We start from the raw sequence: 25,447 nt of genomic DNA, 5'->3' as shown, positions 1-25,447 counted from the left end.
GTGAAAGTACATAGATATACACAGAAATAGTTGTGTAAAAAAGAAGAATGTAGAAACCCCCCAGAAATGAAGTTGAGGTAGAAATAGATTGGGAGAAGAGAGAAAGAATAGAGAAGATAAAATAACCAGTAGTGTTGATTGTAGGGTGTTAAAAGGAAAGTACACCAATGAATCTCTAGTATAAAAGAAAATCAGAAAGCCAAGTGGAAAATACCAAAAGTGAGAGGAAAGAATAAGATGTGGGCTAAGGTGGATGAATAGAATGAGCAAGCAGGAAGAAAAAAGGGTATCAGGGGATACCCTCTACCCTTGTAAAAAAACAAAAGAAGGACCAAATGTAGATTCAAATCAAATGTTTTAAGTCAATGTACTTTTCATTATGAAAGTTCATTGCCATACCATTTTCATTTGAACCATTTGGTTAACAGAAATATGTTTCAAGCATACACATTAAGACTAATGCCATTGTATAAGATCAGTCAGACTGAACTCAATTACAAGGGTTTGCAGAAGAAAAAAGGCTGATTACACAATGGCAGTTATGATGGCAGGGAGTTCCTGGGGTCTTCTTGAAGTAGGACAAACTGTAAGAAAGACCCTCCTTAGCATGCTTTTCTAGACCACCTACGACATTCAGTATTTGTTCACCCTTACACTGAATACCAAAATACATTTCACTCCAAAGTATGTATTCATGCTATGGCTCTTTACACAAACACACATGATATTACTCTTCAAAGGGTAGTCTATGTGACGTCTGTAAGAATCAGAAACACCTTTTATTTGCCTCTTCATACACTAAAAAAGTTTAGTGACAAGGAAGCATGTAGAACATTCCCCCCAAAAAAGAAGTTGAGTTGGAAGAGAAACAGTTTGGGAGAATAGAGAAGGTTAAAGCAACCAGTAGCGGTGTTTGTAAGGTGTAAAAAGGAGAGTACACCAAGGCAACTGTAGTATAAAAAAATTTGAAAACCTCATGGAAAATACCAAAAATTGGAAAAAAGAAGAAGGTGTGGGCTGAAGTGGAAGAGTAGAATGAACAAGAAGGAAGAAAAGAGGGTATCAGGAGATACCCTCATTCATGTAAAAAAGAGGCAGAAGGACCAAATGTAAATTCAAATAAAATGATTTAAGTGAATCCACTTTTTATTATGAAAGCTATTTGCCAAATCTTTTGCCTTCGAACCATTTGGTTCATATAAAATATGTTTCAAGCTTCTTACTAAAACTACTGACAGAGGTTAAAATTAGTCAGACAGAACTCGATTACATTGGTTTGCAGAAGAAAAAGGCTGATGTCAAGGAGTTCCTGGGTTCCTCTTGAACTAGGACTAATTGTAAGAAAGACCCTCCTTGGCATCCTTTTCCAGATCCCCTACAAATTCTAGTGTTTTTAATCCTTACATTGAGTACCACAATAATTTAACTCCAAAGTATGTATTCAAACTCAGGCTCTTTACACAAAAGCACATGCTATTACCCTTCAAAGGGTAGTCTATACAATGTCCGTAAAAATCAGAAACGCCTTTTATTAGCCTCTTCATTAAAATCTAGCAGTGCCTACGTTAGAAGTGTCACTTGATTTGCATTTTCCAACCCATGAGTTAGATATGATTTGGATGTCCGTTCACAAAGCTTTTGCAGTGACATATCCTTATAATACTCCTGCCTTACTCTAAAGATTTCAGCATTTTATAAAAATAACAGACTAGGTGATTGGGATTCTTCATTACATTTTAAATTACAAACAAAGTGATCAAATTTGGAGGTCTAGTGACACCTCAGACACAGTGCACTCAGAGTTGACACAAAACCCTGCGTGGGGATGTTCAGATTGCTACATCAGATTTCCATCACCCACTGATCAGTGGGTGACACCTAAGGTAGCACACGAGAAACACAAGCAGAGGAATAAAGGTAGCTGTGAACAGGCACAATTCTAAATAACTGGGAGTGCTGGGGGCAGTCAAACTATAGGATCTTATGCCATTCCTTTCACACCTTTCAAGAACATACTCCGGCACTTCACATGAATATCTTTCCTGGATGAGAAACGATCTGCAACTGTTTGTGAATTGCAAACTGATCAAAATGTTTGTGATTTACCAACTGCCCAGGAACATCCCTTTCCTGATCATCACTGTCAGTGACGTGCGCTAAAAGACAATCCGCAAAGTTGCAAACTGTCACAGGGATACGTCTGACTAGCAGGGGGAAAGGTCTGCGTATCTTGATTCTTTGTCAAGGTAAGTGAATTTCCTATTGCGGATCAGTTTTGGACACATTAGCCTCATTTCGATGCTCAAAAGAAATTGTATCACTGCCAAGGTAAAACCACAATTCCCTCATTATGAACATAATCAAGAGAAATGTGTTTGTAAAAAGAATATTACAGTTGGCATTCCCCCACCATACTACCCATTTGTAGTTCATCAGGAGAGAAAACTGAGTAGCAAAACATCATATGGCGTAATTTTAGCTTATGAATATAGCACCACCAATTCTTAATTGAATGATGGCTGCAGAGAAAAGATACACTTTCTCTTCTGGTAGTCAGTATTATTAGCTGGGAGTTTTAGACATAATCAATTTTTGAGACTTGGAGTTAAAAATAAGTGCTGATAGTATTTTTAATAGAACATATCAATTAAGACATAATTGGTTATGAATGTGTGGACTATATATGAAACCACATGAAGAAATATCTGCAAAAGAAACTCAAAAAACTCGTATGGCCCTAAATATTTTTTCAGCAGATTTCAAGCAAAAAAACGTTTGTGCATCATAAAAAGAGCTACTGCTTGAGTTCCTCAGTTCTGTGTGCATGAATAAACATGTCAAACTTTGATAAGACATGAGCAGTGTGTTTCCCAGCAACCAGACTTCTTTTAATTGTGGTTTACTATTAACCACATTATTTTAGTGAGTGTTGCTACACAAAGGGTACCTTCTGTGCAGGTTCACAGAGCTACTGGTGTTCTTTAATATGTAACAAGTTAATAGATACATTTCTACTAAGGCTGCTAGCTCACTTGACTGGGAGGTCTGTTCCTGTCAGGCGATGCTGACAGAGTATTTAATAGCTTCCTACATAATATTGTTGATCACATACGAGACAGAACCCTTACATCGTTCATGCATATTTATCACGCATACAATGGATCCATACGTCAAGCTCTTTGTCTACTTAAAGCAGTTGTGCCTTTTTCTTACCAATGCCAGAAAATGTATGTGGCAGTCATATCTAGTAAGGCCTTAGGTGAATTGTTTTATATAGCAACATTGGAATTTGTTTAATACTTTTCTACCCTTACAGGCCCAATGTGCTTTTGTGTGATAGATAAAAGGCTACTTAGTTTGTTGTATGTGAGGGATATAGTGTGTGTTTTTCATGTGCTCTGCTTGGGAGGAATTTTGGTGTTGTGCACAACATTCAGAGGTAGTGCTCCGATCATGTAACGGTGAACTGGTAGCTGTGCTTAAGCATTGTGTGTGGCAATGCAGGCGGAACCCAAGAAAATACTGCAGACACCACAGTACTGGGTCTATAAGGTCCACCTTGAAACAGTGAAGGCAAAACACAAGGTATTTTTTTGTTAAAGGGAGAGGACAAGCACTTTACCACTGGATAGCAGGAGTAAAGTGCACGAAGTCCTATGGGCACCAAAAACCAGTTTACTAAAAGAAGGAAAAAATCTGAAGTAATGCCATGCAAAGGATTGTAAATCCATCATGCATACCTCACAGCACAAATTAACAACAAAACATAACAGGGCACAACACAACAAATCAGTCAAACAGAATTCAAAGCAGCACCCCACTGCAATAAACACAAAAATAACACATTGCAGTAGTGCAGTACAAAAAGGCAGAAGTCCAAAAAAACAAGACATCACCAAAAAAGGCCACAACCTAAGAAAAAACCTTTCTGGGTACACAACACACTTCCATATTTAATCAGCATTCTCGCCAGTAATGAAGGAAGCATGACCTCCATTGCAGCAGTACAGTTCCAATAGAGGACTGCTTGCTATAAACCAGTATATCAAGATGCGGTCCACTGTCCGCTTTCTTCATCTCTTCTCCCTGTTTGCTTTCTTCTCCGTTGCTCTCGTCATTAATCCCCTCAGCACAGCGACCACTGTGCAGAGAACGGTTTAAAAACCCAGTGATAGGTTTGACCATTTGCTTACCATGAACTGCAAGTATTCAGCGGAAGGCTAGTTGCAGTAGTAAAAATTCTTTATTTTCTGGTAGTGGGTGAGAGATTCGCAGACCCTCCCCATACAAGGATGGGGGCCAAACGGCCCAGGCACAGCGGGCTATGACTGATGACAGTGTTAACAGCTAGAGAAAAGAATTCCCTTCTTGAATATTCAGTGACACAAATACAGCTAGGGTTGGGCTTGGCACAGGAAATATTCTCAGATGTGGCTTTCCTGTGTTTGGGGCTCACATTGCAGTCTCCAGCCCCACCACTTATACCACACACAAGAGCTGCTAGGAAACCCGGTGTGTGGTTTGCTGTTGTGATGATTGGAGACAGGTATGTAAAAAAATCTATTTTCTCCCCAAATGCAGATCCAATAATGCAGATGATGCAGAAACACAAATAAAGAGGAAAAATCTTAACACTTACAAAATCTGTTCTTGTGTCTGACACTGCTAACTAAACAATTGATGAAGAGGACTGATCCATTGCCCCACTGTGTGTATGCTTTACGGTGGGCTGATCCTAAATGTGAGTGGCTGGCACTCCAGCAGCACAATGACTTTAAGTCCCTCTAAGCATTATTTTATGTATAATGTTTTCTTAATCACTAACTACTAGCAGGTGCCTGTAGCTGTGTCTTAGCTAGACCCAGAAAGAAAACAAAAAGGTTGTTTTTTGTAGACAGGAAACCAATTACACTTTCACTCCACATTCTCAAAATGCAATGCTTATGAAGTGAAAAGCATGCCTTTGAAAAGTTTTAAGATATATTTAATAGGGGATAAACCAGTTCCCTTATGATGGCTTTGTTGAGGATTTGTGCCATTGACCATAGTAGGCAGTTCAGTATGGATACAAGATAAATTTGGCAAACCCTGTATGGTCTGGCTATTGTGCTGTGCTGATAATATTAGCTACACTGGTAAATAACATTTGGGGACCTGATTTGCTAAGAGTTTGCTCTGTGGTTGCGTCACTTTTGTTGCACAGCCATGAAGCAAAAACATTTTGCCATTTACTAGACCACTCAAAGTTGATTTGCGTGGCTTTTGATCGTTTTGTAAATACAAAGAAATGCAATGCAACACATAGTGCTGCCTTGTGTTACTTTGCTTTGGGTAGGCGTTACGTGGGTGGAGCTTGTGCTTTCCTGTGCCTCCACCCATATATTTTGACACAAACCCTGATTTTCAAAGACTTGTAAACCTGTGTTTGTGCCAAAATATTGCATCTACCGAACAGAGGCATAACAAGGAGAAATAGTTTTATTTTTCCTTGTTACTTCCTTTTTCGATGTAAGCTGCATTCTGCAACACACATGGAAAGAGGAATGTGCCTCTAAGGATTGTTTTTTTTCAAGAAGGTATCCCTTCCTGCGCAAAAACAATCCTGCTTGTGACGCAGGCCCCTTGCACTATGGTGCGAGGAAGCCTGCATTAGCGCAAGGCAGTCACAAGTATGCCAGTGCATAGAGGGAGCTGAACAGCCATATATCTTTGTAAATATGGCACTGTTCATCTCTCTCCGTCCACGCAACTCAGCACAGAAACTTGCCTAGCTACTGTGCCTTGTGTGAATTATTGGTAAATATACCCATATTTTATGAACAAGTAGGTTGGTTTTTTTAAGTTTAGACTTTAGTAGTAATGGTTTGCAGTTTTCACACTTAACTGTTTGCGATTTCTACTTTTTCAGACTTTACACGCTGGAAGGGAAACCTGTGCAACATGGATCAGAACTGGAAAATGGACAGTTCTATGTTGCAGTTGGTAGAGACAAATTTAAGAAGTTGCCCTATGGTGACCTTATTTTCAGCAAGTCTTCCATGAGAAGACCACATGGGTAAGCTTGAAAATAATCTATGATGTGTAAGTACATTTAAAGAGGTTTCATTAGATTGTATGAAAGTCAGGATCAAAAAATCATTACATATATCCTTGTACATATGTCTGTTTTACACTGTATCTCATAGTTAGACCTGTGTATAGATCTCTGCTCCAAATGCAATAACTAAGCAGGCACAGTTATATGTATTAGTAGCAAACGTGAATGGGACGGATAGGAGTGGCTGTAAAAAGGGGAATACTTACAATAAAAGGGAAGGGGTTAAGGGAAGAGTAAAGAGGTTTTTAGGGAAGAATAGGGAGGGTATACACCCACCTCCCACAAATGTGTAAGCCCATTGCTACTGACAAACTGACCTTCTATAGTTACTACAGCCAAAATGGACCCAAAACTGTCATACCTGTACTGCAGCCCAGAGCTGGAGTAAGTCCAGCACCACACATGGCCAACTACTGGTACTGCCACCCCCTCTAATAAAAAATACCGTCCGTACATACTTAAAATAAAACCACACAGGATCTAATGTTAAATATGAATCAAATTATTTACACTATATTAAAATATAAATACATTTTATTTCATGTTATTAACCATCCATTATTAAATGTACAATTATAGTAATATTTATGTTCATTAACTATAATTTTATTACTTTTAATTAATTCTATATGTAACTTTTACCTATTTTTTAATTTTAGGTGGGGAATTGTTTTTAATTTAAAATTCAGAAAATTATTTTAGTATTGAGATATTCAAAATAATTGGATGTTTAATTCAAAATTAAGGTATTAATGCTGTAACTTTTTATTGTTCTACATTTAAAATAAATATATACAACTAATTAACATTAATATTTAACATAAAAATAGTTTTTCAATTTTTTGTAAAACATTTAACAGACCTTAGGGGTGTTCCCTTATAGAGAGATCGCCGCCCTGATTGTGGATGTCTCTGCCAACTGTCCAGAACATAAAATACAGTCATAAAGTCACTACTAGTAGTAACTTTACAATCATCCCATATTTCAAGGGGTGGGATGTGCAAGCCTACACTTTTGAGTAACTTTACACTCGTGAATAGTGAACAGCCAAAAGTATTAGCATTATTCAAAAGCATAGGAGTAAAGTTACGTGTAGTAAATATACAGGTGTAGATTAACCTTTGTAAGGACCTGAACATCAGCCTGGTCCAGTTTCTTGAAATCACTTATCAGGTGATATACAAGAACAACGAAGAAGGCCTCTTACAAAACCTTGCATAAGTCTGGATATAGTAAGCTAGCTAGCCATCAGCCTGGACCACTTTTTAAAACTATGACACTATGAATTATGTCTTATTATGATATACGTTTTTAAGACTTCATATTGGCTCCTTTGCACAATTTGCATTAGACTGCCCATTGTAAATCAGCTTGGACAGCGCTTTGATATCTTGATGTACGATAGCTTGGCTAATCATCTAGTAACCTGATATTCATCTTCCAAATTAAGAGTGGTTCATTTGCACCTTTTGTGTAATTTTGCACATTGTACATGTTGGAGAACGCACCAATAACGATAATCCGCTTTGAATTGTACATGAACTAAGGGGGATCGCGTGGGACCCTGATCACCTGCCTCTGCGCCAGACCTTTTAATATTGTCAAATTGTGCTAGGCTCGACAACTATTTAACATTTCATTTTGTTTGCACACTTTGCATAATCTAGCACATTGTATCTTTTAGTGAATGTTTTTTAATGCTGATAATCTATACTGTATCGTACATAGCTAGTGCGGTTTCTTTTTCCTCCTGGAGTTTATGGTTTTTATTAAGTAAAAAATCAATCTTACTACTACCTTTGTAAAGAGGGCCATCAGCCTGTGGTCATCAGTCTCTGGCCTGCACCTACAGTGGTCAGTGCCCGACTGTTCTACAGTTCTTCTTTCACCATAGGTATATACTGGAGAATTAGTTCATCACAGAAGACAGTTTTGCATATTCACTTATTAGACCCTGATTACAGTAAATGCGTTCATCACATGCAAATCGGGAACTGGTAATGAACTTCTACATATGAACACTGCACATACTGGGTGCATTACTTTCACCTAATTTCAAGTTGCTTCCCCCAAAGTGGGGTATTATGCACAATATTTAGTCCATTCATCTAGTCACAGGATGGGCAAACTGAAATTGTGCTCAAAGTGCACATTAAATTTTCAGTACTTTTCACCTATTTCAAATTATGTGGTCAGACTCCTGCATCAGATGCAATTTGTGCCTGAATTGTAATCTTGTTTCTGGCATAATACTGGAACTTGCACCTAATATGCGATTACTGGCCAAACTGTAACCAGAGGAAAAAAACACTTCATTTTTCCTTTGGAAGAAACTGAAAATCCTCTACTTTCTAGTGCTAACTTTAAATAAGCAGTACAATCCACAAGCTGAATTTTCTCCATTGGAGTAAAAATATAGAAAAAAAGCATGTTTAAAGATTATACTAAATAAAAAGATGACATTAACACCACTGATTTGTCAACTTTTCAACTTGGGACTAGGGGCTCGATTATAAATATGGTGGATTTATGTGCAGGGATAGAGTATGATAGAGCGGTCCGTATTAATAATTTTACCTGTGTTCGGACGCTCTTTAGGCCGATGAATCTTTTGACTAAGTGGGACTCTCTGTACTCTATATCGATCAATTTCCTTAAATCAATAATTAATAACGAACATAAGCAATACCTTGATCAACATAACACTTGACAATTAATCCAGAATACATTTTCGGCGAACCCTGACCTTTCAGTCAGGAATAACCACACCAGTTTATTCAAAGTCAGTGAATTTATTTCCCTATATTAACAAAGCTAGCACAATATAGATGTGTCTCAACACCAAATGATAAACATAAATGAACATTAATAGCTGTCCATAGCGGCGAAACAGGTGCAATCTATGTAGCATTTGAATCACAAGGCATTCGATAATAGCAATGCAAATCACTAATACGATAATCTGTAATGAACTAATTGCATACATTTAGTCAGCATAACAAGATCTCGTGCGACATATGGAATCCTCGTCTAACCTCAAATTAGCATCGGCATGTGGGACTTCATGCAAAAACAATTTAGCAACATTAATTTAGAAAACTCCTAACTAGGGCTCTTATCAAAATCAGCAGTTGGTTACCTAAAGGAAACACAATGCAATTTTACAATTTCCTTTCATATTTACCAATTACGATCAGCAATCAAGGAAGTCTTCGTCTCACAGGTACCGTTTCTCGATCAGCATGGGGCGGGGCAAAAAGGGCAGGGGTGGACGGGGCAATTGCCTCACGGCGGCAAGGTAAAACTACTACTTCATGCAAGGGATCAAAGTTAAAGTCTCTAGGGCAAGAATCATTAAAGTCTCTTTCTCTCGATTAGAGAAAGCATCAAAGTCTCTCAAATGGCGTCGCAGCAAAGTGGGCCATAATAGCTGCAATGTCCTGCAAAATGGCGGGTATCGAGCTGGTAATGGCGGATAATAGCGCAATCGCTACCTTCTTCTCGTGCACCTGGTTTTTATAGCCAACAGTTCAAATCCAGTAGGGTCTTCCATTGGAGGGTTCATAGGTTAGCTTCAAATTGTCCAATCAAAAACGACAGTTCTCAAGCTTTTACTTAAGCATACATTATCCTTGGAGATGGGTACGCAAGTTGCAACATTTTATACCAATTAACTCACTTTCAGAGCTTCCATTGTCCGCACCTGCAGATCGACCTTGGAGTAAAGAGAAAATATGCCAGGCTGGCACGAAACCTTAAGATAAGCATGTGAACGATCTCAGTGGAAAAGTACAGCTTCAAGCAAAAATACACGTTTATTAGCACATTGGAAAAATACGAGCATTTAAACCGTGAGACCAGGCAACTAGGCCGAAGCCTGCACTAAAGTTATGCTAAGCTAGAACATTTCAAACAAGCAAATCATAGCACACGTTTATAATTATGTCGGATTAGTGCAATTCTAATACATCACGTTATATAAAGCACGCTTATAAATGTTGGCAAACTACTCTGAGGGCACATTTTGTCCCCGTACAATCTTTATTAGTTCGGTTAAAGTCACACATGATTATTTCACACTACGTTTACGCGTTAATAAATGTAAAACCTTCATTTTCTGCTTCATCAATCCCTCCTCTGATGACTACTTGTCATCACACCAAACCATGCCCACAAATTTTATTCCATTAAAATTCTGTCAGTTCCCTTTTCCTTTTGATTCCCCTAGTTTGCGCTTTGTATTCTTCTGCCATTCTTTTCATAATTTTCTCTTCTTTTCTTCTCTTAATTCTTTCCATAATCATTATTATTCCCCTTTTTATTCCCCAAATTCCAAATATGCAAATTATCACTATTAAAATTCCCTCTATTATTTTTAACAATATTCCATTCCAAATTCCCCCAATCCAATGTCCCACTGAAGCAATACCTTTTCCAACCTTCTCCCACACTCCTGGTTCTTTCAATTCCTTCAAATCTGCACTCTCTTTTGTTAGATTAGCAAGCATAGTTTTAATTTTCACACTATTGTCTGGAATATAAGTACAACAGTGCCGTGCACCAAGCATTTTGCAAACGCCACCATCCTTTGCTAAAAGAATGTCTAAAGCAAGCCTATTTTGAAGAGTCATAGCTCTTTCCGCTGCAAGTTCAGCATCTATCAGGATTATAGCACCTGAAAACTTTGTCAACATGTTATCCACTATAGTAGACAACTTTCTTATTTTGATGGAATTCAGCACAACTCCCAATGAAGGAATCATGGCTCCAAATATATCTCCTACCACAGCAGCTGCGGTCTCTCTTTTCTGGATACGATGCGATCCAGATGTCTTTTGAATCATCGATAGGTCATCCAGTTGATAAACCTTTGGGAACACTATACCCAAATAACATCTCCCCCACCATCCCTTTGGAAGACGATAATAGGCATTATACCCACAAATGTAATATACACCTGGAATGACAGGGTCAAGTCCGTCCATCATGAATGTCCATTTGGCCTTAAAGATAAACGTATGTTTACACTCACTCGCTCCTACAAAAATGTTGTCATAATAAGATTCACCTCGATATATACAAAATTTCCCTACATGCCAAGCATCTAAAGCTGTTTTCCCTTGTGTCTTTATTGCAGCAAAATCATAATTATCTACTGAAGTCCTCTTATGTAGCTCTTTTTCTAATTTCGCCTTCATTTGTGCCCTTCTATCATCTGTGCGATCTAAAAAGCTTATTTCTACTGCAGAGAGCGAGCAGGTGAGATTTTCCCTATGAGCGTGAGCCGTTTCAAAAGGTTGCATTGGCTCGAAAAATTCCCTCATAATTTTAGCATCCCAATCTTTAGCAATCTGGCTTAGCTGCGCTATTATAGGAACATATGCAAAGGTAACATCATAATTTGAGTAAAAATACTGTATGTTAGTTTGACCATAAAATCTAGACATTACTATACTACATGTAATCCCGTATGTAAGAGGCATGTGGTGATATGTCACCCCTTCCTTCACTGATGTCGGTATCTGTGTACACACATAACAATCTTTTGCATCCATAGTCTCAACATATTCTGTTAGCAAGCGATAGAAAACGTTATACGAAAGCTCTTTCTTATCGTGCAAGAGTCTCTCATCCAATGCTAGTCTCTTCAATGCGGTTAGTTCGGTGACAGTAACAGGAGCAAGAGTAGAAGCATCAATTCTCTCATTCTCAGTCTTACCATGTATTCCAAGTACAATTGCCATTATTATTAGTACACATGCAATTATCAAGCCTATACACACATATTTACAATATTTCTTTCTATTGTTTTGCGTCATGATCTGTATAGAATCAGAGAGCTAGAAGCACTTGTAAATAAAACTATTTAGCAATTCAGTTACAAAGCTGAGCGAGCGCAATGTTCACACCGTCTTCTTCCAGAGGCCAGTCACTTATCGGTTAGCAGCATTTGTCTCAATTCGGCAATAACTCAGTCTTTATCGGTTTAGCAAATGTCTCATCCGGTTTAGCAATGTCTCAGCTGGTTTTATCACTTTAGATTGTAGCAGGCAATGTCATTTATCACCCTTTCAATCAACACTGTCCATAAAACTTTTCTTTTCTATTGGTATCTCTTCTTCGTTCTCGATGCTTAGAGATACAAATTTGTCAGTCCAATCGTCATTGACTACATATGCCCATTCAGGACCGGAATATCTCCTGTTTGGTATCCTTTTCCTTTTCAATTTTGCTTCTCTTTTTGATTCTGTTTCGCTGGTACTTTCCTCTTTTGTCAAGTCTTTTTCTTCACTTGATGATTGTTCCACAACAGTCACTTCCTTTCTTTTCTCTTTCACTTTTGGCCTTTCTCCGTCGTTCAAACTTTCTTTAGTCCTTTCTTTTATTGATGGTATACTTAGTCTCCTCTTTGCACCGTGTCCATTTGATGGACCTGCGATCTTTTCTGAGGAAGCTTGAACCTTTTCGTTCTGTTCTGCCTTGTCCCCTCCTTCTGGGGAATCAATCACGTTCTCTTTTTCTTTTTCTATACTGTCTGCTTCTGGGAAAGCCCTCCTCTGATCAGGCTCTCCTGCTTTTTCACCTTTTTCGAGCCCTTCGTCACCGTTACTTTCGTCAGGCTCTTTATCACTTTCAGCTGCTTCAGGTTCTATGTCACCTTCAGCTGCTTCAGGCTCTTTGCTACCCTCAGCTGCTTCAGGTTCTTTGTCACCTTCAGCTGCTTCGTCGCTGTCTGAACTTTCTCCTTGGTCTCCCCCAAGCGAATTGGTCTCTTCGTCCTCAGAGAATATCTCCCTCTCTCCCGTTTCTGCCTGTTCGCTTTCAGTTCGGTTTTGCTCTGTCTCAGCACTCAGCACTGTTTTGTCAGGCACTGGCAGTTTCAGCGCTTCAACTTCCTCATCTGTGGGACACAACACCTTCTTTGTGTGACTGGCGTGAATCCAGTTGGGAACCCCCGCACACTTCACAGTGGTAGTTGTCGTCAGGATCACTTGGAAAGGGCCTTTCCAACGGGGTTCCAGACACGACTTTCTCACGTGCTTCTTTACCACGACCCAGTCACCTGCTTTCAGTGCGTGTCCTGGACCTTGGATCGGTGGCAAGGTGGTCGCTTCCACCTGGTGAGAGAAAGAGCGAACCACGTCAGCCAGACCCTTGCAGTAGTCTAACACCATATCATCTGTAATATTCAAAAGCGCGTTTGCGGGAACTGCAGGAAGTCTCATAGCCCTGCCCATGAGAATTTCGTGCGGAGACAATCCAGTCTTTCTATCAGGGGTGTTTCTCATTGACATTAGCACTAAGGGCAATGCGTCAGGCCATTTCAAATTTGTTGATGCACATATTTTCGCCATTCTTGATTTCAGTATACCATTCATTTGCTCCACCAGTCCTGAGGCTTCAGGGCGATAGCTACAATGTAGTTTTTGCTCAATGTTCAGCGCTTCGCAAAGTAACTTTATCACCTCGTTATTGAAGTGACTTCCCCTATCTGATTCTAAAGAGATCGGGAATCCGAAACGTGGACTGTAAGGCTGTCATTTCTACGTGTGGGGTATGCTTCAATCCAGTGACTAAAAATGCACACAATCACCAACACATATTTCAGACCTCCATGCACAGGCATCTCAATGAAGTCCATCTGCATACGACTAAAAGGCCCGCTTGCCCTACCAATGTGGCTCGCGTTCACAACTGTTCCCTTTCCTGGGTTCATCTGCTGGCAAGTGACACATCGATGGCAAACTCCTTCTGCAGCTTGACGAAATCTGGGGTTAAACCAATCAGTTTTGAACAATCTTATCATGGCATCTCTCCCTAGGTGAGCTTGCCCATGATAGAACCGCGCAAGCTGTGATAAGAGACTGTTTGGCAAAACAAATTTTCCCTCATTTGAAACCCATAACTCGTCTGGTCTTTTTATACATTGTGATTTAATCCAGGAATCTCTTTCATCCTCCCTGATATTATTTTGTAATGCTTTTAATTCATCTATTGTATCTACGACCTTCAAGGCAAATGCTTCAGCTGGTTCGCGTTCTGGCTCACTTATTGAATTCCATTCGTCCCTGAGTAATATACAGTTCAAGGCACAAAATCTCGCGACTTGATCCGCATATGCATTTCCCAGAGAAACATAGTCCTGTCCTTTCGTGTGAGCACTGCACTTTACCACTGCAACTTCGGCTGGCACTTGAATGGCGTGTAACAATTCCCTTATCCTCTCCCCGTTCTTCACTGGGGATCCTGAAGAAGTCAGGAAACCTCTCTGTGATCATAGTTGTCCAAAGTCATGCACAATCCCAAACCCGTATTGACTATCAGTGTAAATGGTGACTTTCATCAATGCAGACAGTTGACATGCTCTGGTAAGGGCTACAAGTTCTGCTACTTGTGCAGAATAGACTCCTTGAAGCCATCCCGCTTCCAAGACCCCTGTTACAGTACATACAGCATATCCTGCTTTCAAAATCCCCATCCCGTCTCTTAGACATGAACCATCAACAAAAAGAATTTGGTCATTTTCATCAAGCTTAGTGTCCTTAATGTCCGGTCGGGGTTTTGTGCAAAATTCAGTCACCTGAAGGCAGTCATGCTCGACGTCTTCAGCGTTCTCAATTTCGGCATTTTCTCCAGGGAGCAAGGTTGCTGGATTCAACGTAGTGCACCTTTTCAGTTGCACATTCGGTGAGCCCAGAATTATCGTTTCATATCTTGTAAGTCTCGCTCCGGTCATGTGTTGCGTTCGGGAGCGGGTCAAAAGTATCTCAACTGAGTGAGGGACCATGACTGTTACTGGGTGTCCCATCACTATTCCTTCACTCTGAGTGAGGCTGATACCAACTGCTGCTACGGCGCGCAAACACCGTGGGAGTGCTGCTGCGACCGGATCCAAAGTAGCTGAAAAATACGCTACTGGTCTGTTTACGCCACCATGGGCTTGAGTCAAGACAGACAGGGAACATGCATCACGTTCATGACAAAACAATGTGAAAGGCTTTGTGTAGTCAGGCATACCTAAAGCTGGAGCCCTACACATGCATTCTTTCAGTTCAACAAAAGCATCCATCTCAACTCCTTTCAGCTCAATTTGATCCAAGGCATCCTTCTGGGTCAATTTCAGTAAAGGCTTTGCTAGAGTTGAGAAGTTGGGAATCCACTGGCGACAATAACCCACCATTCCCAAAAACTTCCTCACCTCCCTCCTTGTCTTTGGTGGACTCATTTGAAGTACGCTTGTTATTCTTTCCTTCATTATTCTCCGTGACCCTTTCTCTATCTGGTGACCCAAGTATTTCACTTTCTTCTGACAGAACTGCAATTTGGAAGGAGACACCTTATGTCCATTCCTTCCCAAATGATTCAACAGAGCAATGGTATCGGCTGTGCAGCCACTTTCTGTCTTTGATGCAACCAGTAAGTCATCAATGTACTGTACTAGGGTTGACTCGAATGGCAATTCTAATGCTTCCAAATCTTTCTTTAGAATCTGATTGAAGATTGACGGTGACTCAGAAAACCCTTGAGGAATTCGACACCAACTGTACACTCTGTCTAAGAATTTGAAACAAAAGAGAAATTGGCTGTCCTCATGAAGAGGCACCGAGAAGAACGCTTGTGACAAATCGATGACTGAGAACCACTCGGCATCGCAAGGGACCTGGAACATTATCACAGCTGGATTCGGTACTACTGGGCAGCATTTGACTATGATGTCGTTTATTTTCCTCAAGTCCTGCACGAGTCGGACCTTTCCACTCGGCTTTATTAGTCCCATTATTGGTGAATTACATGGACTGCTTAACACTTCTTTCAGTACTCCCTGTTTTACAAATTCGTCAATAAGTTGGGCAACTTTCATGAGGGTGTCTTGTGCCATGTGGTATTGTGGGGTCTGGGGAAAGATTGCATTGGGCTTTACAGTCACTTTCACTGGTTCCACTCCTTTCATCAATCCCACCTCTTTCCCTGTCATATCCCACACTTCCCTCCCGACTGTTTCCCGTAATTCGGCTGGAATATCTTCTTCAGTTATCATCGGGAAAAGACAAATCAGAGGATACTCTTCATCTACAGTTTCCATCTCATCCCCCTCTACACTGCCCTCTTCTTCCCCATCACTGCTCGTCTGTATTGTTATTCCTTCGTTCGAACACATGATCGAACAACCCAATTTGTACAACAGGTCTCTCCCTAACAGTGCTATCGGGCTTGAGTCACATACCACAAATTTGTGTAACCCTTGATAGTTACCAATGCTGACTGGTACCGGATCTGTTATTGGGTTTGTCAGGTGCCTGTTTGCTACTCCCATCACTTGAACTGTATTCCCTGAGAGTGGCAAATTTGGTACTTCACTGCTCTTAACAGTTGAACGTGTGGCTCCTGTGTCAACCAAGACGATGACCCATTACTCTTCCCTCTACGTACGGACCCTTTTGATCAACTTCCAAGGATGCTGCAAGCACACAATCTCCTTCTTCTTCTGAGCTTTCACTCTCCCATACATTGTTTATTCCACTCTCACTGTGTAGTGGGAACTGTTGCACGGTGCCATTTGTACTCATTACCTGACCCGAGACCTGTGGAGGAACCATCACTTGCTGCTGACTCATTGGTGCCAAAGGTATTTGCATTTGCTGATTAGGTACCATAGGTAACTGCTGTTGCATTGGCTGCATTTGCGTCATCTGCATACGGGGCATCTGCATCTGCTGCGGCTGCATAGGTTGTAATCCCTGCAACTGATTTATGGTCTGAAAATTTGGGTTTGGACCTCTCATTTTCGGTCCCCTCATTGTCTGAAATGCATTGACATCATTGTTTTGCTGACCAACACCTACACCTGCACCTGCACCTTCCTGCACCACCATCGGGCACTCGCGTTTCCAATGACCTACGATTCCGCACGCGTGACACGGCATCACCTTCTTCATTGCCTGCACACCCGTCACAACAGTGCTCAAATCTGGACCATTATTCACAAAACCTCCTCTGCCTCTGCCTCTGGCCTGTGGCTGAAACTCCGTGTTTCCCTGTAACTGCGGCTGCGGTTGCGGTACCTGCTGTTGGAACCCTTGCAACCCTTGCAGACCTTGCAAACCTGTCTGAGCTGCCTTAAGCTGCATCATCATCACCTTCTCTTTCAACTTTTTCTGTTTCACTTCAATTTCGTCGCTACAGTATTTCGCATAATTCAAGACTTCGTCAATCGGTTTAGACTGCCAGCAAATCAAATGCGACTTTATCATCTGACTTATCTCTGGCCTCAGCCCTTCCACAAATCTAAACACAAAATGAAGCATGTCCTTCTCCTCTATTGTTTCCGTGCCACTGTAGTTCTTAAACGCCTTCAACAACCTCTCATAGTAACTATGAATCGATTCTTTAGCCTCTTGGGCAGTTCGATCAATCTTCTGCCAATCCACATTTTTCGCGGCAACCTTCGTTTTCAAATGCTCAATCACCTTATAGTACAAGCTCATCACCATAGGTGATGGTGCACCCGTCTCCCTGTCTCTCTCTGGTTCACTTGTCGGCCAACCTACAGCTCTTTTGCAATCCTCCCACAAATCTGCCGGAACCACAATCTCAAAGAGAGTATTCAGGTCTTCCCAGAGACATTTTGCAAGCTTCACAAACCTGTCAGTCTGTTGATACCATTCGATCGGTTTCTCTCTCAGTTTGGGAAAATCGTCCGTAAAAGACTGAATATCGCTTCTGTGCCATGGTACATGTATTAATTTTCCCCCTGCTGTCTCCCTCATTGGTAACATGGTTACTGTCTCGCTGCTTTGTGGTCTTTTCTCATTATGCTCTGTAGCACTGTCCCTCCTCTTTTCCTTTCTCTTTACCCACCTGCTTTCCCACTTGTCTAAACACCTCCACACTTGTGCACTCTGCAGCAATTCTCTAAGGTGCGCCTTCATGCCTGCTGACCTCATGTGTTCAAAATCTGTGGCCCCAAAATCCAACCTGTAGCTTCTGCTCAAGTGTTTTGTCTTGTCTATGTCAACCCCGTTTTTGTCGGCTATTTCCTGCAAGCTTTTATGTACCTTGTTCACTTCCTTCGTAATCTTTGGACATAGATACCTCAACTCTTCTTCCGAGTAGGACTCTAACCTATTCACACCCATAGTCCCTTCCACCAATTCTTGTGCTTCCATGTTTAACCTCATCCTATTCAGATAATCTTCTCCTTTCCCACTGGCTGAGCCCTGTGTGGAATTCAAACTGTTGAACCACTGTGTCAGCTGTTGCGCATTCACCCCCATCAGTGTAGCGTTCACATCGACTGCCATTGATGGTTGCGGCAACTTTTCAGTGTTCGATGTTAGAGGTATTATCAGGGGGGGGCTCGACCTCACCAGTGTTGACTGAGCACACATGGGACTAAACTCCATCAAGGACCCAGATCCATTTGGCTGAGCCGCTATCGGAGTTATCCCTGGAGTGTTTTCTATGCACCTCCTTTCGGTCCCATTCTGCAGCATTGATCCCTGACCGCTCATACCTAAGTTAGGCTGACTATACAAAGGTACCGGTGGACCTACAGTAATGGGTAGTGATATCGCATCTGGGTTTTGTCCATTTCCCATGTTCTGAGGCATGTTCATGCCCACACCATGGGTCATCATTGCCGGCATACCCATCTGACTCCCCGTCATTTGAGCATGTGCGTTTCCCCCCTGCATCTGCTTTTGGGGCATCAAAAACTGAGTTGATTCAGCTTGTGCCAATGTCTGGTTGTGACCATTCTGTACTCCCCTTACGGTTTGTTCTAGAATCATTCCTCCACTGTTGTCACTGCTGTAGTACCCTGGCATCTGCGGCTGATAATTTTCTGCTGATTTCAACATGGGCACATCTGGATATATTCTCCTAACCTGCGGTATCTGCGGGGTGAACAATAAACTCGGGTCCTTAGACCCCGATGATGCTCCTGAACTCTGAGTTTCACTGTTCTGTACCGGTGCCGGAGGGGCAGAACTGGTACTTGGACCTTGTCCATTCTCCGCATAAGGTGGTGGACGGTCGTTCAGCAATTGCATTATTAACTCCTCATCCTCTAACTCCTCTTCTCTTCTCAACTTTTCCTCGTCCTCTCTATCCTTGGAACACTTCCTGTCTGTCTTACAGGTAGCTTTCTTACCTGCCTCCCCTTCTTCCTTAGTAATTGCGGGAAACAATTGTATCCCCTGCAATACATCTGACCTCCACACCTTCTGTGCATTATTCCACCTAGCATCCGCTAGTGTCTTTTCTACCTTTCTCATCCTGGTCTCAAACTTCTTCTGCTGTTGCTGTCTGGCCATTAGTTCCCAAATCGCTAGAGCCTCAAACTGGGCTGGCCTTGGAGGCACCTTCATGTCGTACATCGTGAATCTCAAATTCTCTAGGATCCTTATATTGAATGTCCCATGTATCGGGAACGCTACGCTCCCATGTTTCTCTGTCAGTTTGTGCCATTGCTTTAGCCAAAGACACGGAGCTACCCCCTTCTCTTCCATTACAATGTAAGCTGGTGTGCCTTCGGGCGGCGTTTCCTCTCCTACGCTCGCTTTAATGTAAGACTCCCCCTTCATCGCACTCCTAAATGCTTTAAAGAATTTCATTTTCTCGTCCTTTTATTTCACAAAGTTTGTAATCAATAGGTGACTTTAATTCCCGGAATACTCTTCGCTTGCCTTTCCCCTTCCAATCGAGTCCCACGGACTGCGTCCAATCCGTGCGCGACCCTTCTCTGCAACCAACCTATCCCAGCGCGGCTCCTAGTGACGTCACACTCACACACACTGCGGCTGACAAAGCCTTGCGGCTAGTCTTCCTTCACTCAGCTCCTCTCGTAACAACTTCTTGCATGTATCGCGAGCTACCAAAAAACTAAAACAGATCTGTCGGTTTACTACAGGAAGGGTAACACAATCGCTTCAGGACCTTAGGGACTTTTCACTAGCCTCGGCAGTTATTCCGTCTTTCTCGGTCCCCACGTTCGCAAGCAAATCTGACCCGCAGACCTACTCTCAACTTGTCAATGATCTGTTCTAGTGCACTTAGAATCTTGTCAAAGCCCGAAGTCGAAGTTTCTTTCACTCCCTTACACACGTACCGACTCGTTGACCACGCCCGATCAACCTACTAAACCGCCCAGATCACAACATAAAACAACATACTCCGGAGTCTCTTGACCTCGCAGGGCCCGTCTCAACAACAACAACCACGTGGACCTTTTTATGCACAAAGCGCCACATGCACATGAAGTTCGACGACTTCCCTACTCTCACACTCGGAGTCGCACCTCCGCTATTTCTATGAAGTTCGACGACTTCTCTACTTCTACACTCGGAGTCGCACCTCCACTATCTTCTAAAAGAAAAATCCTCGCAACCTTTTCACACACCCTGCGGCAATAAGCTGTGCAAGCGCAAAACCCTAACTTCACTCATACCATCACTAGTACCGCCAACGCCGAATCCACACCTCCATTCTCTCCATTCACAAGCTCCGAGATCCCGGGAAAGTCGCGGTGGACCTAGCCCATCATCATTCTGTCAATCTATTTTATCCAAGGAAAAATCTAATTCAACTTCTCGAGTGGGGTCTCAAAATGCGTAACCGTTAATTCAACACCATGTACTTTAAGAGTACAGGGTCCCAAAAGACGAAACCGTCCTCTGCTACCATCTACTGATAGAGCGGTCCGTACTAATAATTTTACCTGTGTTCGGACGCTCTTTAGGCCGATGAATCTTTTGACTAAGTGGGACTCTCTGTACTCTATATCGATCAATTTCCTTAAATCAATAATTAATAACGAACATAAGCAATACCTTGATCAACATAACACTTGACAATTAATCCAGAATACATTTTCGGCGAACCCTGACCTTTCAGTCAGGAATAACCACACCAGTTTATTCAAAGTCAGTGAATTTATTTCCCTATATTAACAAAGCTAGCACAATATAGATGTGTCTCAACACCAAATGATAAACATAAATGAACATTAATAGCTGTCCATAGCTGCGAAACAGGTGCAATCTATGTAGCATTTGAATCACAAGGCATTCGATAATAGCAATGCAAATCACTAATACGATAATCTGTAATGAACTAATTGCATACATTTAGTCAGCATAACAAGATCTCAAATTGCATCGTGCGACATATGGAATCCTCGTCTAACCTCAAATTAGCATCGGCATGTGGGACTTCATGCAAAAACAATTTAGCAACATTAATTTAGAAAACTTCTAACTAGGGCTCTTATCAAAATCAGCAGTTGGTTACCTAAAGGAAACACAATGCAATTTTACAATTTCCTTTCATATTTACCAATTACGATCAGCAATCAAGGAAGTCTTCGTCTCACAGGTACCGTTTCTCGATCAGCATGGGGCGGGGCAAAAAGGGCAGGGGTGGACGGGGCAATTGCCTCACGGCGGCAAGGTAAAACTACTACTTCATGCAAGGGATCAAAGTTAAAGTCTCTAGGGCAAGAATCATTAAAGTCTCTTTCTCTCGATTAGAGAAAGCATCAAAGTCTCTCAAATGGCGTCGCAGCAAAGTGGGCCATAATAGCTGCAATGTCCTGCAAAATGGCGGGTATCGAGCTGGTAATGGCGGATACGTTCTTCTCGTGCACCTGGTTTTTATAGCCAACAGTTCAAATCCAGTAGGGTCTTCCATTGGAGGGTTCATAGGTTAGCTTCAAATTGTCCAATCAAAAACGACAGTTCTCAAGCTTTTACTTAAGCATACATTATCCTTGGAGATGGGTACGCAAGTTGCAACATTTTATACCAATTAACTCACTTTCAGAGCTTCCATTGTCCGCACCTGCAGATCGACCTTGGAGTAAAGAGAAAATATGCCAGGCTGGCACGAAACCTTAAGATAAGCATGTGAACGATCTCAGTGGAAAAGTACAGCTTCAAGCAAAAATACACGTTTATTAGCACATTGGAAAAATACGAGCATTTAAACCGTGAGACCAGGCAACTAGGCCGAAGCCTGCACTAAAGTTATGCTAAGCTAGAACATTTCAAACAAGCAAATCATAGCACACGTTTATAATTATGTCGGATTAGTGCAATTCTAATACATCACGTTATATAAAGCACGCTTATAAATGTTGGCAAACTACTCTGAGGGCACATTTTGTCCCCGTACAATCTTTATTAGTTCGGTTAAAGTCACACATGATTATTTCACACTACGTTTACGCGTTAATAAATGTAAAACCTTCATTTTCTGCTTCATCAAGTATGGCTGGAAATAACATTTTTACTCAGTATCCCCATAAATAAATCTGGCTACTACGAGTTCTTTTTCATCAAATATGGGGCAACTGTAAAAACGTGTTTTTCTAGGTGAGATTTCTGGTCAAAGCAGGTGTTAAATGTGGGTGATGTTAGCGGTGTGGGGTGGTGGATGAGGAGAGGGAGTTGTGAGGTTAGCCTAGGTCAGGGAGGATAGTAAACTAGCAAGGAGGAGCAGGCACTACAAGCTCTCTCTATACCATAAAAGGTTGTTTTGTGGGGGGCAGGCCAGGCTGCTATTGCAGCATAACCTTTTAGCGATTTTACTGACTGCATGGCTGTCAAATTTGGGACTGGTACTGCCACACCCTGGAAATCAGGGTGTGAGGTCACTGGGGATACTGCTCCAGCCAACTTCACGAACTATTAATCTGGGCATACGTCACATCCAAATAGGAAAAGGCAGGCACCGGCTCCTTGTAGAGTTCCAATGTCTGGCATGATTTAATCTCAAATAATTACCTCAAAGAAAGCCACAAAAGCATTAGAAAAATTATGAATTCAATTAGATTCAAAGACACCAAACTGGAATTTGGCGAGGTTGCTCCTGTATCAGTCTCTTTTTTATCACGTTCTGCCTCGGAGATGTAGGCGCTGTGTCTTTTCCATATTTAGACTTGCCGAGGCCTATTGTTTCAGCCTTGATGTCTATGAATCCCCTTCTCTCAGCTAAAACCATCAGTTAGAATCAAATTTGACACTTCGGTTTAACTTTTTATTTATATTCAGCCCCCAAGAAAAAATATATTAGTGACTTTTTAAACATGGTTGCAACCCTATCTTACGTTGTCCAAAGAGTCTACCTTCACTTTGCGACCATAGTTGATAAATTTCCTTTATGAAAAAAGGCAGATTTGTGTTGCATTATTTTGTTGCTAATGCAGCTTAACTGTAAGACTAAGCAAGTATTTGTTGTTTTTTATTTGCAGGTCAGGGCTTATTGTAACTCACAAATAGGAGTTTTTACGGAATTTACAGGAATTATATTTTGAATCATAAATAAAAAGAAACCTAGATGCCCTGCTATAGAGTAACTCATTCTTTATGTAAAATCAGTTTATCTAAATTTGACCAGGGGCTTCCCCTCCGCTATGGCGGTTGAGCGTCACCACACTGACGAAAAGCAGAGAAATAAAGGGATAATAAAATTATTTTATTATCCCTTTATTTTTCTGCCCTCCTATGGTGGGGCGGGGACAGCCTCCTCCACGTCAATTGGAGGAGGAGTGGAATGCGCACTTAGAAACACTCCACCTGGCTGTATTTTACAGCCAGGTGGAGACCAAGCACAGTGCCCCCACTCTCCCCCTGAGCGGCATTTCTGCCCGCTCAAGCCAATCACTGCAGTTCATTCATGCTGTGTAACAGCATGAAAGAAGCGTAGTGATTGGATGGGGAGAGAAGACGAGGCGGCTGGAGCAGAGCGGAGCATCAATGGGGGCAGGTAAATTTGTTTACATTTTTTTTAACTGTCCTCTTCCTCCAACCCCTAGCCCTACCCCCCTCACCCACCTGCTGTGCACGCTGCCCCCTGGCCCACCACCCCTTCCTGGTAGCAGCTGTGACTGAATTTGACACGCCTGTTTCAGTACCCCTTCATGGCAGCTGTATTGTGAAGTGCACCTTCACCCCCTGGGGCACCTAGGCCATGAATAACAGGTGTTTGTTTTTACCCAGCTTATTGGCATTCAACCTCAGAAGAATGAAAAGCTGAGTAGACGCAAAAGAATTCGAACGTGTGCCAATGAGGTCAAGCAGAGAATTTTGAAGTGGATGCATTAGAAAATCATATTATATACATTTCGGTCTGTTTCTTTGCACGTTTTCACCACTACAATTATTGCGTCCATATGTTTTTCTTCTCACATCCTGTGAAATGTAAATTGTTCGGACCATTTTACCCACTTGTCACCTAACTTACGCCAGTTCCATTTAGGTGTAAACTAGGTATTCCCAAAAACTTTTGCGAGTGCATTCAAGATCTTTGGAGATTACCTAAAATCGACTTTGTGGCAATCAAAACATTGCGTTGCATACCAAAACTTTAATGGTCTTCTTCACGATATCACCGGATGGACTTCCAACCACTTCTCATTTACACCGAAACCACTCATGCGCGTGTTACGTACTGTTTGCCTAAATTATGCGAACGTAATTTAGACATTTAAATTTTCCACTTGCTAAATTTACATATCTTTGGCTATTTTAATCACCTAAATTACACGTGGGTATATGTACAACATTATCGACAAGCAATTTATAACTCTGAAGCCAAGGCTCATGGATCAGCTCCAAGTTATTGTTCCGTAAATCATACAATAACACTAGCCAATATCAACTCGGACGCGCTGACATACAGTGATCAGGCTCATGGTGAACGTGGAAGTTTCTTTTCATTACAAGATCAATGTTTCAATGTTTCACTCCACTGCCACCTAGCGGAATTCTATTGTAACAGTAGGAATTAACGATATCGTGAAACTGATTGCAGCTCTTTTCCTCTTTGAGAGTCAGTTCTCACAAATACGGAGCCCAAAGCACAAACGCCAGTTAGGAAATATCGGAAATCTGCTGCCTTACGGTTACTTCGCCATTAAGTTAGTCTTGGAAATCTATGACAGTCTTTGATTTGCAAGAGGACCCCCTCTTCACTAAATTTACATGCGCATGAGAAAAGCTTGGGGAAATGTAATCCTTTCACTCGTATATTGTAAAGCAATATGTTGCGGTTCCCTTTTCTTTCCAATATGGAAAATTACTTACTTTTTCCTATCGCAGGGCAGGACAGGGCAGGGCTGTGTTTTCATTTAGGAAAACTGCCTGCGAACCATTTGTGAATACCCCAAAAACTATTGTATTTATACTTTTTTTGCGCCGCTTTTTGACGCAAAAACGGCGCAAACTTGCAAAATGCCATTGTATTTTGTAGGTTTGAGCCGTTTTGCGTCAAAAAGCGGCGCAAATGCGGCGCTCAAAAAAGTATAAATACGGGCCATATGAGCTCTGCATTTTGTAAGACCACTCTCC

General features: G+C 41.5%; 1 protein-coding gene across 2 annotated transcripts in view; it reads left to right on the top strand.

The window, feature by feature from the left end:
* The window catches only part of DCDC2 (doublecortin domain containing 2), a 461,910-nt gene that overhangs the window by 185,904 nt on the left and 250,559 nt on the right, over positions 1-25,447 (top strand). For both annotated transcript variants that reach the window (XM_069218772.1, XM_069218774.1), the window contains one exon: positions 5,909-6,055. In XM_069218772.1, coding sequence (XP_069074873.1) covers positions 5,909-6,055 — 147 coding nt within the window. The remainder of the gene's footprint in view (positions 1-5,908; positions 6,056-25,447) is intronic.

Source organism: Pleurodeles waltl, chromosome 2_1 (genome assembly GCF_031143425.1).
Source record: "Pleurodeles waltl isolate 20211129_DDA chromosome 2_1, aPleWal1.hap1.20221129, whole genome shotgun sequence".
NCBI lineage: Eukaryota > Metazoa > Chordata > Amphibia > Caudata > Salamandridae > Pleurodeles > Pleurodeles waltl.
This window is presented reverse-complemented; position numbering and strand designations above follow the sequence as displayed.